The sequence below is a fragment of the Ailuropoda melanoleuca genome, chromosome 5, assembly GCF_002007445.2.
Source record: "Ailuropoda melanoleuca isolate Jingjing chromosome 5, ASM200744v2, whole genome shotgun sequence".
NCBI classification, from domain to species: domain Eukaryota; kingdom Metazoa; phylum Chordata; class Mammalia; order Carnivora; family Ursidae; genus Ailuropoda; species Ailuropoda melanoleuca.
Genome location: NC_048222.1, coordinates 44143824 through 44160874, shown reverse-complemented (window position 1 = coordinate 44160874; position 17051 = coordinate 44143824). Strand labels below are relative to the sequence as shown.

The window sequence follows — 17051 nt, the reverse complement described above, 5'->3', positions numbered from 1 at the left end:
CAACCCACAGAATCATGAGAAAAAATAAATCTCCATTAATTTAAGTCGTTAAATTTGGGGGTGGCTTGTTTTGCAGCGATAGTTAACGTAGCTGTGCCCACCGGTGCCTGGCTGGCTCAGTTGGTGCAGCATGTGACTCTTGGTCTAAGGGCTGTGAGTTCGAGCCCCACGTGATGTAGAGATTGCTTTCTTTTAAAAAAAAAAAATAGTTAACTATGCTCTAATGTGGTAATGAAAAGGGTAAATAATTTGGGAAAAAATAGAACTTGAAAGTACTTGATTTTTAATAGTATCCGTTTTTATTTAAAAAATATTATTAACAATGTGCTTATTATGTGTTAGGCATTGTGCTAAAAACTTTGTATATTACCTCATTTTATCTTCAAAAAACCCTATTAGGTAGAAATTATTCTTATTTTGCCGGAGGTCACGCAACCGTTAGCCACTGGAATGGATTAGGGGATGAATAACGTCATCTGTTCAGAATCTGTTTTCAAATCTGCCCATTTTATGATTCGTTTATTTGTTTCTTGTGTATTGAGTTTGATAAGTTCTTTGTAGATCTTGGATACCAGTCTTTTATCTGTAGTATCATTTGCAAATATATTCTCCCATTCCATGGGCTGCCTCTTAGTTTTTTTTTGACTCTTTCAAATCTGGGACAGCGTTTTAAAATTTGGTATTCTGTGATAGGCGAATGGTGGCCCCCTACTGATGTCCTAATCCCAGAACCTGTGAATAGTTTACCTTACTTAGCAAAAGGGACATTGCAAATATAATTAAATTAAGGATCCTGGATAGGGAGATTGTCCCGGATTTTCTGGGTGAGCCCAGTGTAATCACAAGTGTCCTTATAAGAGGAGAATAGGGGAGCCTGGGTGGATCATTTGGTTGGGCATCTGACTCTTGATTTTGGCTCAGATCATGATCTCAGGGTCCTGGGATTGAGCCCCAGGTCAGGCTCTGTGCTCAGTGGGGAGTCTGCTCAAAGTTTTCTCTCCCTCTCCCTCTGGCCCTGCTCCTGCTCACATGCACAATCTCTCTCTCTCTCTCTCTCTAAAATAAATAAATGTTTAAAAAAAAATAGTAAAAGGAAGGTTGAAAGTGAGAGTCAGAGGAGACGTGAAGACATAAGTAGAGGTAGGAGGATGTGGGGTCACAGACCAAGGAATGCAGGCAGCTTCTAGAAGCTGGAAAAGACAAGGAAACAGATCTCCTCCTAGAGCCCCCAGAAGGAACATGGCCACACTGATACCTTGATTTTAGCCATTTTGGTCTTCTGACCTCCAAAACTGTAAGATAAGAAGTTTGTTTTCTTTGTTTGTTTTTTGTATTTTTTGGTTTTTTTTTGNCCGGGATCACGCCCTGAGCTGAAGGCAGACGCTTAACCGCTGTGCCACCCAGGCGCCCCTTGTTTTGTTTTTAGAGAGAGAGATGATTCTTTAAGTTTATGCTGTTTTAAGCCACTAAGTTTGTGCTGTTCTGTTACAGCAGCAACAGGAAACTATATTCCAACTATATTTAGCCATTCTTCTAATATGGAGAATATTTTTTATAAAAAAGCAAATGAGGGGCACCTGGGTGGCTCAGTCATTAAGCGTCTGCCTTTGGCTCAGGGCGTGATCCCAGGGTCCTGGGATTGAGCCCCACATTGAGCTCCCTGCTCTGCTGGGAGCCTGCTTATTCCTCTCCCACTCCCCCTGCTTGTGTTTCCTCTCTTACTGGCTGTCTCTCTCTCTGTCAAATAAATAAATAAAATCTTTAAAAAACAACAAATTATCACATGATTTCTCTCATCTATGGAACATAAGAACTAGGAAGATCAGTAGGGGAAGAAAGGGATAAAGAAAGGGGGGCGTAATCATCAGAAGGGGGAATGAAGCATGAGAGACTATGGACTCTGAAAAACAAGCTGAGGGCTTCAGAGGGGAGGGGGTTGGGGGAATGGGATAGACTGGTGATGGGTAGTAAGGAGGGCACGTATTGCATGGTGCACTGGGTGTTATACGCAACTAATGAATCATTGAACTTTACATCAGAAACCAGGGATGTACTGTGTGGTGACTAACATAATAAAAAAACATTAAAAAAAACAACAAAAATAGATAAATTAGACTTCATTAAAGATCCTTGTTTTTCTGAAGACAAAGATGAAGACAACCCACAGAATGGGAGAAAATCGTATATATGTGTTGTATCTAGAAAATGGAAGAATTCCTACAACTCAGCAATAAAACCCAACCCAATTAAAAATGGGCAAAGGATCTGAATAGACATTTCTCCAAAGAAAATATATGAATAGCCAGTAAGCACATAAAAAGATGGTCAACATAATTAATCATCAGGGAAATGCAAATCGAGATAGCTCTTCACACATACTAAGATGGCTACGATCAAAACGACTGACAAAAACAAGTGTTGGTGAGGATGTGAAGAAATTATAACCCTTGTGTATGACTCGCCGGAATGTAAGATGGTGCAGCCTGTTTGGATAATAGGCAATTCCTCAAAATGCTAAACACAGAATTACTGTAACCTGGCAATTCTACTTCTAGGTATATAACCCAAGAGAATTTAAAAGACGTCTACATAAAAAAGTGTACATACATGTTCAAAGTAGCCAAAAACTGAGAACAACTCAATGTCCATCAACTGATGAATGGATAAACAAAATATATATTCTTACAACAGAGTATTATTCAGTCATAAAAAGGAATGAAGTATTGATACATGCTACAGTGTGATGGCCATCTTAAACATTATGTTAAGTCAAAGAAGCCAGACACACAAGGGCACATATTATATGAGCCCATTTACATAGTGTCCAGAATAGGCCATTCGATGGAGATAGAAAGCATATTAGTGGTTGCCAGGAGCTGGGGGGAGGACGGAAGGGGGAGTGAATGCTAATGAATATGGAGTTTCCTTACGGGATTAGCCAGTGGTGACAGTTTGTACAACCTGTGAATATACTAAAAACCACTGCATTTTACGTTGCAAAAGGTTGAATTTTATGGTATCTACATAATATGAAGAAGAAGAAGAACAGGAATAAGAACAAGATCAAGATCAAGACCAAGAAGAACCTTTTCGGATGATTTCCAGGAACACCAGATAAGAAACCATTAGTCATCTGATCAGGTAGGAAGCCAAGAATTCCATTTCATTTGTTACTTATCTTTATGTAACTGGATTTTCTATTTACAGAAGAAATTTAAGTTTTCCTTTAAAAATATGTTTATGTCTGGGGCACCTGGCTGGCTTGGTTGGTGGAGCATGTGACTCTTGATCTAAGGGTTTTAAGTTCAAGCCCCACGTTGGGCATAGATTACTTAAAAGTAAAATCTTAAAAAAAAATGTTTACATTAAAAAAACAAAGTCAATATAAATAATAGTATTAAAAACAATCAGTAAATAACAAAATATGTGGCAGACTTTGAAGTTTGTTAAGTCCTAGTGTAGTAGTATTTTTCAAGCCCAGCAATACTGTTTAGATTAATTATGAGATGAAACTCAATACACCATTCACTTCCCAGTGCCAAGTATCTCCATCACTTAATCCTTGGATATGTTCTTCCAAGTACAAGCCTCTTTCAGTGATACTTCCAAGGAAATTTTCAGGGATTTGCCCTCTAATTAGTTATCATAGGTTTTGCTCCTTTCCATATCAATAGCCTGTCATCTCCACTGGATCCTTGGGGCCAAGATTCCTAAACTATGCAAGCTAAGGTGAGTTGGAGCACCATTAGGAAAAACCCTGATACTTGATACCTTTTGGATACCATGCCTAATTCTAGTTCCAGGTAGTTCAGTTACATTATATGGCACCACATTCCTTTTGATGTTGTCCTATCTTTGTGAAGCTGGGTTTAGAGCCATTGCTGTGATAAAAAGTAAGTACACCAGGGGCGCCTGTGTGGCTCAGTCGGTTAAGTATCTGCCTTCAGCTCAGGTCATGATCCCAGAGTCCTCGGATCAAACCCCCGCATCCAGCTCCTTGATCAGCAGGGAGCCTATTATTTCTCCCTCTGCCTGCTGCTCCCCCTGCTTGTGCTCTCTCTTGCTAGCTCTGTGTGTCAAATAAATAAATAGAACCTTTAAAAAAAAAAAAAAAAGGGCAAGTACACCAGAGCCACTCAGCACACATCTGTAGTCAGGAGCACTCATTGTCTGGACCAGAGAATTCCACGTCATCTACCATTCTCAGCCAAGACATCCTGGGGGTAAATCATGCTACTCCTGAGGCCTCCTCTCCAATTTCCTACCCCAGAAGGTGCTTCCTACAATTCAGACCCCAGCTGCAGTTATCTACTAAATTATGCAATATGTTAGGGCCACATAAATCCACGGCATTACATTGTAATTACTGTGTAATTATACTGACTGTTACTGCATTAAATATGTACTTCTATACATGTGTTTCCATAGTTACAATGGCAAAACTGTATTTAGAATTAACAAATAATGGACTTCTTTCCATATTTTTAATTATTTAGCCCACTCACAGTAATTTGGAAAAGGACTGATGATCAAATATTACGGTTTCTACTCCTGAAATGAGACAAACTAATCAGAATACACTTTTTTAAATGTTTATACTAAACTCACACATGGTATATATAAGCATAGCATATTCACACACACTAAAAAAAAAGGAGAAGGGGAATTTGCCCATAATCAAAACTTTATTGAAAAACTGACACCAAAATAGGAGATCACTGTTGTAAACCTTACAAAATTAAACATAATTACATTATCTTGGTAGATTAACTGGAATTACTGAACTGATAAGGCTTTCTGCGATATAACACAAATTCAAGAGGTTGTGTGGGTCATTAGTGTTGCTTTCTTCTAAATGAACACCCTGCAAAGGAATGACAAGAACATGTTAAACACAACTGTACACTATCTCTGCTATAGTTTTAATGACAAGAAGTACTTTTTCAGTACTTTCAAAAGCTAAGTTTTAGGAATATCAGAATAATATTCACATATAAGTTATTTATCCTTTTATGCCAGAAATTTAGTATAATAATTCTTGTATATTTGAATTTATCGTGATGTGAGTATAACTGTTATTTCTGTTTCTCAAATGCTATATTGGAGATCACATAAGAGTCTAAATCCAACAGTTAAAACTTTAATCCAACCTGTCAGAAAAATGCAATCTTAATTTTTAGGAATTATTCTAAATTACTTTCCTAAAAAACTGATTTTGATTGGAATTCTCTTCAAATCTATTAGGAAAACTCTAATACCCTACTAATTATCCATTGGCACAAAACTCCAAGATCATGACATGATATAAAGGTTTAAAAAATCTTACAAGTATACTTTTGAGAGCAATACTGCACTTAAACATCATATGCTGACTTTGTACTTAGATCTCACCAGGTCCCACAAAATAGATCTTGGATTCATTGCCAATCTACTTACAACTCTTCTGGTGAGAACAATAATGGAATTCACAACACCCCCAAAATATCACAAACAAATTTCAAATATCATTATGGAATTATAAATCTATAAGAACTACTATGGAAAACAATAAACATAATTACTCTTCTTTTCTTACTGCACAAAAGTGAAAGAGGAATTAAAATGGGGTTTTTAGAGGCACCTGACTGGCTCAGTTGGTACAGCAGGCGACTCTCGATCTCGGGGTTTTAGGTTTGCGCCTCACGTTGGGTGTAGAAATTACTTAAAAATAAAATCTTTAAAAAACTAAATAAATAAGATGGGATTTTTATTTAGCCATTAAGTAGGTGCTCTGCAAAATTAAACTCCTGGCATTTTAATTTATACCTTAGTTATCTGTTGCCTAGCTAGCAATGATAAAAACTGTCTTCAGTAAAATGTGTCAAATACATATGAAACAAAATATTTACAAGAGAATTTTTTAAATTCTATGGTTTTAAAAATCCATTATGTCCTACTGTATGTACTTATTCTTTTGCTAGATTCTGACTTATGTTTAATATTCCAAATTAAGCAAACTAAATAACTACACAGAAGTACATGTTCCAAACTAAGAAATACAATAGTTAAATGAGTTCTTTGCAAAATCAAAGGTATAAACTTATCCATTTGAGGAGGGCATTCTTTACTGAAAGAGCATACAACGAAAGATCAAATTTTTTGGTAATAATGAATTTAAGATTTCTTTTAAACTGGTTTTTAATAAAGGTAGACATTTATAATCATAAAACCTCATTAGTGGGTTAGGAAATGCTAAATGAATACCCTCTGTGAGTCTGGCCTTTCCTCCTGTTGGCTGGCACAACACTGTTGAACAGCCTACACAAAGAACCACCGTCTGAGCATGGCTGAAAACCGTGGTAATCTTGTAGCAACCTAGAAAAAGGGCAATGTTAAAAGTGAAAAGCAGAAGAAAATAAAGCCTATTGTTCACCTATTTCTAGTAAAGACCTTGTAAAAGATGAAGAACTTCAGTGCTGTGTAAATAGCAAGCCACATATTTAACTTAAACTCTTCCAGGCACATAGAAAAAGTTTTAAAAAGCCAACAGGTGAAATTACTAATATTTTTTATTGAACTTGGGATTTCCAAAGTATTATTACCATTTCAACATGTTAATCAATATGGTTTTTATGTGTGTGTGCTACATCTTAAAACTCCAGTGTATATTTTACACTTAAGAGAGTATTTTCCACTTTGACAAGCCACATTTCAAGTGCCCAGTAGTTATATATGGCTAATGGCCACCAAACTGGGCAGCACAGCTTAACACGAAAGAATCAACACACTTTTCACTGCATCATGAAAAAAAAACTAATCATCTGAACAGCTTAACGACTTAGTAAAACAAATGTCATATCCCCTTTGGAGTCTCATAGTCACCCCCCCCCCCCCGTGTTTCTACAATGGTTTGAATAGTTCATTAGGAAAACGTCCCTTTTGGCATTTCCAATTCTGTGGCCCCACTCCCACTCAACAAAAGGTCCTAACGTATCTATCTAAACATACACACCACACTAGCAATCCCTTCAGAAATTTTCCTTGGGAGAGGAATTAAGATTTGAAATGTTACCTGGACATTTTACATCCATAAAATAGGAATTTGGGCTCTGAACTAGCCGTTTCTTTTTATGCTTTTTCTTTTCCTCTTCCAAGGACGGGTGTAGTAAATCTCTAGCCAACTGAATAAAAAAGCATACTATTATTGCTAGAAGGAATCCACAATGCTGGCAGATTTAACCATATGTGAAATATACATGCAAAACAAGGAATAAGTCATACTCAGCAGAGGCAACACGCCAGATGTTATTTAGCCTGTTAAGTAACTTTAATCAATACTTCTTATAATGCTTGTGTTCTCCAAGTCCCGGTAAAGAAACTATGACGATCAAGAAGCATATGGTACGGTTAATCCCGTTCTTCTTTACTCAACTGAGTACTAGTCTCCAATAAAAACAACACTGTGGAGCTAGGTGAGAACTTGACCCCAACCCTGCACGCGCTGGGAGTAGAAACCGCTGAGGTGGACCGAGAGCGCCAGCGCTGGGGAGATTTCTGTCCCCCGCCCCCGGGGCTCAACATCTGATCTGACAGGAACTCCGAGCGGCTGAAGCGTGGCTGTCCTTGACGGAGTTAACATGAAACGCAACTGCGAAAACAGTTTTTAAAAAGGAAACCAACAGAAAATCGCTTCCGAGAGGGGGCGAGAACCAACCAGCGCAAGAAAAGCAAAAAGACTCCAAGGATTACAGTCTCACGGGCGCCCACCAAAACCCAGGGAGGCTGAGTGTCCCCCGAGGAGCTGTCCCCTCCTAGCCACTGACTCCAGACCTGAGCCCAGGGCGGCCCCGGGTCCTCCCCGCTCCACGGCCAGAACAGGGCCCGACACGCCGCGCTGCCCGGGCAAGTCCCAACAAGTCCGCCACGCGCGGAGGAGCCGTGCGCTACAGGGACCCCTCCCCGGGCCCGCCGAGGAGTCGGCAAACCCGCCCCCGGGACCCCCCGACAGAGAAGCCCGAAACAAACGGAAAGCCAGAAAGTAAACAACTCACAGGCATGTTGACCCTTTCGCAATCCCAGCCAGTCCAGATCTCTAAGACGACAACCCGAGCGAGCGGCACGCGATCGGGCCAGCGGCGTCAACTTCCGGGATAGAGGAGGCTGGGCGGGGCGGAGCGGCGGGGCCGGCGGGCGGCCGGCAGCTCTAGGCGCTCCTCTCGGTGGTGGGGTCGCCGGCCGCGGGAGTTTCTGAGTGCCCGTCGTTCCGAAGGCCCGGACGGCGCGAGCCTGGGGGACTCCTGGGCCAGGGTCGCCGGCCCTAGGGCTCCGCCTCGGACAGGTGGTGTCCGGGCCCAGGCTTGGGTGGTGTGGCCCGGCGAGGAAACCGCCTGGGACTTAGGCGGCCCTACCCCGTGGCGTAGCCGAACCGGCGCTCTGCGGCGGTTCTGCGGTGCCGCAGGGGTCGGCTCGTTTATTAAAACCAGTAGCATTAATCAAAACTGTGAACCCGTGTCCGCGAAATGATGAAAGTTTCGTATACTTGTGCATCCAGCTTTCAAGGTACTGGTGAAGTTTTACGGGTGATGCGGCTCTGCCTTGGGTTTGCTTCACTCTGAAAAAGTTTCTAAGAAGCACGGATTCGCTGCCGAGCTTAGTTCACCGCAGGCTTCTTCCTGCCTCTGAGAATTAACACTTTCCAGAACGGACAGCTAGCGTCGAGAGCCAGACTTGAAATATTTCTGATGAGGAGGAACTTGAGGGATGGGTGTGAGTATGATCAAAAGCTAGGAAACCAGGCTCTCTCTGACAAATAAACCTTCAGACAAACCATAAGAGACTCTTTAATCTCAGGAAACAAACGGAGGGCTGCTGGAGTAGAGGAGGGTGGGAGGGATGGGGAGCTGGACTGTGTATTGTGTAAGACTGATGAATCACAGACCTGTACCCCTGAAACAAATAATACATTATATGTTAATTTTTAAAAAAAGCATTAGGAAACCAGGGAAATGCTTGACCAGGAAAATGTCCTAGATGACATTCTCCATCACCTTTTATTTCACACATTTTGGGAAATGCAGAAAAGATGAAAAAAATTAAAATTACTCTCCAGAGATAAATATTATTGACAATTTGACCTGTAACCTTCCAAACATTTTTTATTTACTTGCATTTAGGTTTGTTGGGGGTATGGGTTTTATGTAATTGTTATGATCTTGTGCATACTCTTTTGTAGACTTGATTCCCCCCCCCACTACCTGTAATGAACATTGTTCCATGTTACTACGTATTTTCCTACATTATGACTTTTAATGTGCACATAGCATTCATCCTATGAATATATATAGTCCTTTCATCCATACACTAAAGTGGTCATTGGGTTTGAGTTTTTCAATATTTAGTACTTTAAATATGACAAAATATTAAATATTTCATAAAGATAAGTATATGGAGTAATACAATAGTGTAGCAGAATAATGACCCCCAAAGACTTCAATGCCCTAATCCCCAGGACCTAGTTACATGGCAACTGGAGTTAGGGTTGCTAATTAGCTAACTACGAGTACTATCAGGGTAGGCCCAAAGTGACCACAAGGGTCCTTAAAAGTGGAAGAGGAAGACAGAAAAAGAAGAGTCAGAGAAAGAGATGAAGTGAAAAAAGGAAGGTCTGAGAGATGCTATGTTGCTGGATATGAAGATGGAAGAAGGGGGGCCAGAGCCAAGCAGTGTGGGCAGCCTCTGGAAGCTAGAAATGGACTCTGACCTGGAGTCTTCTGAAGGAACACGGTCCTGTCAGCCCCTCAACGGTAACCCAGTGAGACCCTGGTCAGACTTTGAACTATAGAACTGTGAGATAAGAAATGTATGTTGTTTTAAGCTGCTAGCTTTATGGTTATTTGTTACAGTAGGAAATAAATACAATAATGAAAACCCATGTAACCACTCCCCAACTCTGTCAAGTCTGACCATTCAATACCCCCTCTCCAGGATTTGTCATTTTAAAAATAACGCTGTAGTAAATATTCTGGTTGATAAGTCTCTGAGCACATGCTTGGTTGTTTCCTTAAGATAAATTCCTAGAAGGGGCACCTGGGCGGCTCAGTTGGTTAAGTGCCTGCCTTTGGCTCAGGTCATGATCCCAGAATCCTGGGATTGAGCCCCGCATCAGGCTCCTTGCTCAGCGGGGAGCTTGCTTCTCTCTCTTTGTCTGCCCCTCTCCCCTGCTTATGCTAGCACATGCATGCTCTCTCTCTCTCTCAAATAAATAATCTTTTTAAAAAAGACAAATTCTTAAAGGAGAAATTCCTGAGTCAAAAGTTACGCATATTTTAGGGTTTATAATATAAACTGCCAAATTACCCTCCAGAAAAGTCAAGCCAATTTATATTCCAATCGTAAATGTTTGAGAATACCCCTTTCTTTGTACCCTTGACAATAGTGGGTATTGTGTCATTCCCTATGTCTGTCAATCCTGAAGAACTATATAGTATTTTATTATATTTCACTGTTATTTTTTATTTTAATTAATATTTTTCATGTGCTTATTGGCATCTAGCATATTTCTATTGATATGATCATCCGTTTCTTCATTATGTATCTTTTTTTTTTAATTAAGTTGGCTCCATACCCAGTGTGGGGCTTGAATTCACAACCCTGAGATCAAGAGTCACATGCTCTACTGAATGAGCCAGCCAGTCGCCCCCCCCCCCTTATGTATTCTTTCATATTAAGGCGATTAACTGGTAATCACATATGCTGTAAATATTTTTCCCAACTTGTTATTTCCTATTAACTGTATCCTATTAATATTTTTGGTGATTTCAAAGCTATACAGAATTTTTAAATTTTGTATACATATATTTCAAACCTTTTGCTGTTTCCTTTTTTGCTTCTGTGTTTTGACAGGCCTTTGCCACCTTAGGATCAGCTAAACTTTCTTCTCATTCTTTTGTTATGATATTTATCCTTTAACTTCTTAATTTACCTGAAATTTATTTTGGCACTTGATGCGTAGTAAGTCTCAGAACACTTTCTCATCACTCCTAGTTATTGCTTCAGTTCCTTACTATTGCCCAGGACGGTGTCAAAACCCTCACCTTCTGAGACACTGTAACGGCAGGAGGACTAAAAGTCAAGGCCAAGAAGACCTGGACTCTATAACTCTGCCTCCTCCTCCAAAGCTCAGTGTCTCCTAAAACGTCCCTGGGTCCCTGCAGTGCTGGCAGATAAAGGGATCCAGAGCCACTTTTTCTTGGCAGCCTGCTCTCAGGGATCTTGAGGAAGGATCTCCCACCTGGCTTCTTACAGACCCACGAAGTGCCAATTGGAGTTCTGTATGCGGCTGAGAATTCCCCAGCTGTTCTATCTGGCCACGTCTGAGAAAGTACTTTGTTATCTCCAGTTTAGCACCAGCCTCCCTCACCTGAGACGTGTGCAGCCATCTCTGCTCCCTTCCCCCCTTTTCACTGTCAGACACTGGGAAAGCTCACAGGTGTTCAGCTAAGCCAGGAACTCAACTGGTGCTAAACTGCAGGCTAGCCAAGACCAGTTCTAAATAGGTCAGATCCCTATTTAACCCTGGATTGGTGTGCCTCTGGCTCGTGCCCATCTTTTCCAGAAAGGTGGTTGGAAATTTAGTTTTAAGAAATTCAGGGTGTGAGGTGGGGCCCTAAAGATAACTTTTCACAGTCCTGCCTTTTTAAGTATTTTTCTGAGAAACTCAGAGAAATCTGTGTCATCAGCAAACTGTATAACAAGGTTGCATTATTTTTCTCTTCTTCTGTGGTCCACCTGTTTTAGGAATCAAAGCATGTGTGGCTTATTCTCAACACATTCCTGAAATCCAACTGCTGAAAGCCTGCCTCTTCTCTGCTCACCAGTTCTCCACAGGGTCACAACCATTGCCCTAAAAGCTCCACTGTGGGGGGTTGAAATACATCTGTTATTCATGAGGAAGTTGGACGCTCTCAGGTAAGCTCCCGTCTATAAGGAGTAAGAGTCTCAGGTGCAAACTCTGTTTTCATGTTCTTTCTTTCTTTTTTTTTTTTTTTTAAGATTTTTATTTATTTATTTATTTGACAGAGACAGCCAGCGAGAGAGGGAACACAAGCAGGGGGAGTGGGAGAGGAAGAAGCAGGCTCCCAGCGGAGGAGCCTGATGTGGGGCTTGATCCCATAACGCCGGGATCACACCCTGAGCCAAAGGCAAACGCTTAACTACTGTGCCACCCAGGTGCCCCTGTCATGTTCTTTCTTTTCCTCTAATGCAGAAAGAGGTAATGAGCCTAATTAGCACCATGTGGGGTGGCAGCGGGCAGGTCACGTGGGTGGCAGGGGCAGGACCACTCCAGTCACGTGCAGGTCACGTGGGCGGCCCCGGCCGGTCACATGGGCACCAGGAGACAGTTACGTCCTTCTCCCGGGTGAGTCACATGCTCGTCCATTCAGTAGTTAAGTAGCAAGCGCCCTCTAGTGTTGATAGATGAAATAAGCCTAATTACCACCACGTGGGCTTCACGATTGAGTCACGTGCACTAATCCTGCCCTGAAGCAGCCCCTGTGGGTTCTAAATCGTCACTGCTCCCGCGGCCCCGGGGCTGGATCTTTCACCTGCCTCAGTAACAACATCTTAAGGCTCAGCTGCCCCTGGCCTGCCCCAGAGCTGAGCCGTGGTCCCAGTCCCTTGCTCCTCTTTACCAGGTGAAGATGGAGGGCCAGGCTGCACGAGGCCATGAGGGTGGGGTCCCCATGAGACAGCAGCAATGGCTGGGCGGGCGCAGTGGCCACTTGGTGCTGACACACACACCCTTTCCAGCAACCTCGCACTGGGCAGCAAGCACAGACGTGTCTTCTGGACCAGTGAGCGTGCTGCCGTGCTGCCGGCGAGGAGGTGCTCATGCCTTCCGATACTGTCACCGTCACTTTCCACCGGTCCGTCTCTGGGAAGGAGCAGGTCCACCTGGGGACCCACACTACCTGCCCTGGAGACATGGTGAGGCCTGATCTGGGTGCCTTGACAGGGAACATCCTGGCTTCATGGAGATTGGGGGGCAAGGTCCCATTGCCCTTAACCTCCATGACCCTGTGAAAGATCTCTGTCCGGACTCAGAGAGACCTGGGGCTAAAAGCAGACTGGGCCCCTGGGAGGGGAGGGCCCACTGCTTCCCGGAGAGGCACGGTTTTGGAGGAAGGTGAAGATTCAGGGCTTCAAGTTGGGGCAAGGGTACAACTTGAGTCACTTGAAATTCACGTTAGTCATCGCACGAAGGACTCTGTAAGACACTGGGAAGCGCTCCAGCAGCAGCTTGTGAAGGAAGAGGCAGGGGGCATTCGAAACACCCTGTCTAGCTGCAGGGGCTGGGGGAACTCATTGTCATCTTGTCTCTGGGGCCTCCCTGGGAGATGGCACCAGGGAGGAGACAGAAACCTCGTGGGAGTGCCTTGACCATGCCCTCCTGCCCCCCATTATCTTTTGGACCCCCCAGTCCTGGGCATGCTGACCACACTCTGTTTCCCTGAAGTTGGACCCTCCCTCTGGCTTACAGAGCAATGTCAGCTCTGACTGTCGTGTCATGACCTGGAGCGTCAGTCCTGTCTTGAAGCCCCTGACCTCCGTCCTCAGCTACGAGCTGGGCTTCAAGAAGCAGGAAAAGGCCTGGGAGGTAATGCTGGGCTGACTCCACCAGGGGCCTCTCTCTCCTGGGAGCAGCGGCTCAGGGCCACCCGTTCTCCACAGGGGAAGATGTCAGCTTGGACTAATGAGGAGGGGCGTGCTCAGAGCCAGGGGCGTGACTGTGCCCACGTGTGCTTGTATGCGAGTGTGCCGGTGGTGCATGAGTACGTATGCTTGTGTATGTGTGTGTGCACAGGGTATGCCCACGTAGAGGAGTGTGTGACTGTAGCGAACATGTTTGTGTGTGCACCTGCATCAGTGTGCACGGGGGTAGAGGAGTGTAAGTGTGTGCTCATGAGCCTGTGGCGTGCATGGGTACCTGTGCCCACGTGCGTGGGTATGGGTGTGTGTGTGTGTGTGTGAGATCTGGAGGGCGAACAGACCCTGTCTCACCCTCAGCACCCCACAGCAGGCCTGGCACAGGGATCACATTGTCGGGGGGACCTGGCTAACCCTCAAAGCTGTCAAACTGGACCTCTGTTCCTGCTATGAGGCCCGACTATGGGTCCAGAAGGCCACCCTGGAGGATGACATGATGGAGGAGCTGCACGGTGAGGGCCAGTGGAGTGAATGGAGCCAGTCTGCGTGCTTCCCCTCTCCCCAGAGCCCTCCCAAGGAGAGGCCCTCTGCATCACACCATCCCCCCCCACCCTCCTGTAACCCCCTCCCTGAGGCGGTCGTGCCCCAGTTGACCACCCTCCCCTGGAGATCTGAGATTTTTGAGGAGGAAACAAATACCTGCCAAGCGTTGGGCTTCTTGGAAACTGTAGTAATTGTCTGTCACTAGGAGTGAGTGTGGCCGGGGGCAGCACGCCGGGCCTTTGTTTCCATCCCTGGAGCCTGGACATGGTCTCACCTCTCTGGGGAGGGCTGGGCTGACCCTTGTGACCTGCTAGGAAGGGTGACTGGCCCCTAAGACCCTGCGGATGGAGGAGGTGAGGCCCAGGGGTGGGTGACTCATTTAGCAGGTGTGACACAACCCCTGTGGCCTATGAGAAAATTTCCACTGTAGTCCGGGGCACTCCTGTGGGGCTTTGCCATGTGGATTTGGAAGAATGTCCTGGTGCCAGGGAGGCTCACAACCCTGGGCCCTTCCTGCCCACAGGCTCCCTGTTCTCACCTCAGGGGCAGCCCGACAGCAGCACCCCTGTGGCTGTGCCCGTCTTTCTGCTGCTGACCAGCTTGACCTACCTACCTCGTGTTCAAGTTTTCTACCTGGTCGGTAGCCAAGGGGCGCATGTGCCTGTGTGTGAATGTGGTCGTATGTGCGTGTGGGGGTGTGTGGTAGGTGGGGTATCCTGGGCCAAACCTGCCGTCCCTCCCTAGCATCTGGTCCTGGATGGGGTGGGGGGTTTGAAGCCTCTGGCGTGGACCTGTGGAGAGTTCCCCAGTTGTCAGGTGTGTTGGGGGCAGTAGGGCCCCAAAGAGGCTCAGAAGGATCCAGTTTCTCTGGGACTGAACCACCCAAGATCCTCTTCTCCTGCCTCTGGAGGTGCTCTGTGCTTTGTTTATTTATTTATTTATTTTGCCTGTCCAATTCCTCTTTTATTTTTTTACTTTTATTTTCTTTAATAATTTTTTTATTATATTACGTTAGTCTCCATACACTACATCCCTGTTTTTTGATGTAAAGTTCCATGATTCATTACTTGCGCATAACACCCAGTGCACCATGCAATATATGCCCTCCTTACTACCCATCACCAGCCTATCCCATTCCCTGACCCCCCTCCCCACTGAGGCCCTCAGTTTGTTTCTCATAGTCCATAGTCTCTCATGGTTCATTCCCCCTTCTGTTGACCCCCCCTTTCTTCTTCCCTTTCTTTTCCTACCGGTCTTCCTACGTTTTATGTTCCATAGATGAGTGAAACCATATGATAATTGTCTTTCTCTGCTTGACTTATTTCACTTAGCATTATCTCCTCCAGTGCTGTCCATGTTGCAGCAAATGTTGAGAACTCGTTCTTTTTGATGGGTTAGTAATATTCCATTGTATATATGGACTACATCTTCTTAATCCAGTTATCTGTTGAAGGGCATTTCGTGATTTAGCTATTATGACATGATTTAGCTATTAAATCCTTCCATGATTTAGCTATTATGGACAATGCTGTTATGAACACTGGGGTGCATATGGCCCTTCTCTTCACTATGTCTGTATCTTTGGGGTAAACACCCAGTAGTGCAATGGCTGGGTCATAGGGTAGCTCAATTTTTAACTTTTTAAGGGACCTCCACACTGTTTTCCAGAGTGGCTGTACCAACTTGCATTCCCACCAACAATGTAGGAGGGATCCCCTTTCTCCACATCCTCTCCAACAATTGTTGTTTCTTGCCTTGTCTATTTTTGCCATTCTAACTGGCGTAAGGTGGTATCTTAGTGTGGTTTTGATTTGAATTTCCCTGATGGCTAACAATTTTGAACATTTTTTCATGTGTGTGTTAGCCATTTGTATGTCTTCATTGGAAAAGTGTCTGTTCATATCTTCTGCCCATTTTTTGATTTGTTTCTTTGTTTCTCATGTATGGAGTTTGAGAAGTTCTTTGTAGATCTTGGATACCAGTCTTTTATCTGTAACATCATTTGGAAATATCTTCTCCCATTCGGTGGGCTGCCTCTTAGTTTTTTTGACTGTTTCCTTGGCTTTGCAGAAGCTTTTTACCTTGATGGAGTCCCAGAAGTTCATTTTATCTTTTGTTTCTCTTCCCTTTGGAGATGTGTCATGAAAAAGGTTGTTTTGGCCGATGTCGTAGAGGTTGCTGCCTATGTTTTCCTCTAGGATTTTGATGGATTCCTGTCTCACATCAAGGTCTTTCATCCATTTGGAGTTTATCTTTGTGTATGGTGTGAGAGAGTGGTCAAGTTTCATTCTTTTGCATGTAGCTGTCCAATTTTCCCAGCACCATTTATTGAAGAGACTTTTTTCCACCGGATGTTTTTTCCTGCTTTATCAAAGATTAGTTGCCCAAAGAGCCGAGGGTCCATTTCTGGGTTGTCTATTCTGTTCCATTGGTCTATGTGTCTGTTTTTGTGCCAGTACCATTCTGTCTTTGTGATCACAGCTTTGTAGTACAGCTCGAAATCCAGCATTGTGATGCCCCCAGCTTTGTTTTTCCTTTTCAACAGTTCCTTGGAGATTCAGGGCCTTTTCTGGTTCCATACAAATTTAAGGACTATTTGTTCCAGTTCTTTGAAAAACGTCCTCGGTATTTTGATCACGATAGCATTGAAATTGTAGATTGCATTCGGTAGCATGGACATTTTAACTATGTTAATTCTTCTGATCCATGAGCATGGAATATTTTTCCATCTTTCTGTGTCTTCCTTAATGTCTTTCAGGAGTGATTTGTAGTTTCTAGAATATAGATCCTTTACGTCTCCGGTTAAGTTAATTGCAAGGTAA

General features: G+C 43.8%; 1 protein-coding gene and 1 pseudogene across 1 annotated transcript; one reads left to right on the top strand and one right to left on the bottom strand.

Moving 5' to 3' along the window:
* Nucleotides 1-4666: 4666 nt before the first annotated feature.
* RPS27L (ribosomal protein S27 like) lies at nt 4667-8188 on the bottom strand. The gene is made up of 4 exons (XM_002929814.4): nt 8031-8188; nt 7052-7160; nt 6244-6354; nt 4667-4864 (listed from the first exon to the last, which is right to left on the bottom strand). The coding sequence occupies exons 1-4, from the start codon at nt 8034-8036 to the stop codon at nt 4836-4838; spliced, it is 255 nt and encodes an 84-aa protein (XP_002929860.1). The 5' UTR covers nt 8037-8188; the 3' UTR covers nt 4667-4835.
* Nucleotides 8189-8498: 310 nt separating this feature from the next.
* Nucleotides 8499-15212, top strand: LOC105242342 (annotated as a pseudogene).
* Nucleotides 15213-17051: the final 1839 nt, after the last annotated feature.

Excerpts from the sequence above, each read along its gene's own strand:
- RPS27L (XM_002929814.4), bottom strand. Across the intron at positions 6,355-7,051 it reads TATGGATGTAAAATGTCCAG|GTTGCTACAAGATTACCACG; the intron begins GTAACATTTCAA and ends CCCTTTTTCTAG. Across the intron at positions 4,865-6,243 it reads AAAGGCCAGACTCACAGAGG|GGTGTTCATTTAGAAGAAAG; the intron begins GTATTCATTTAG and ends ATTCCTTTGCAG.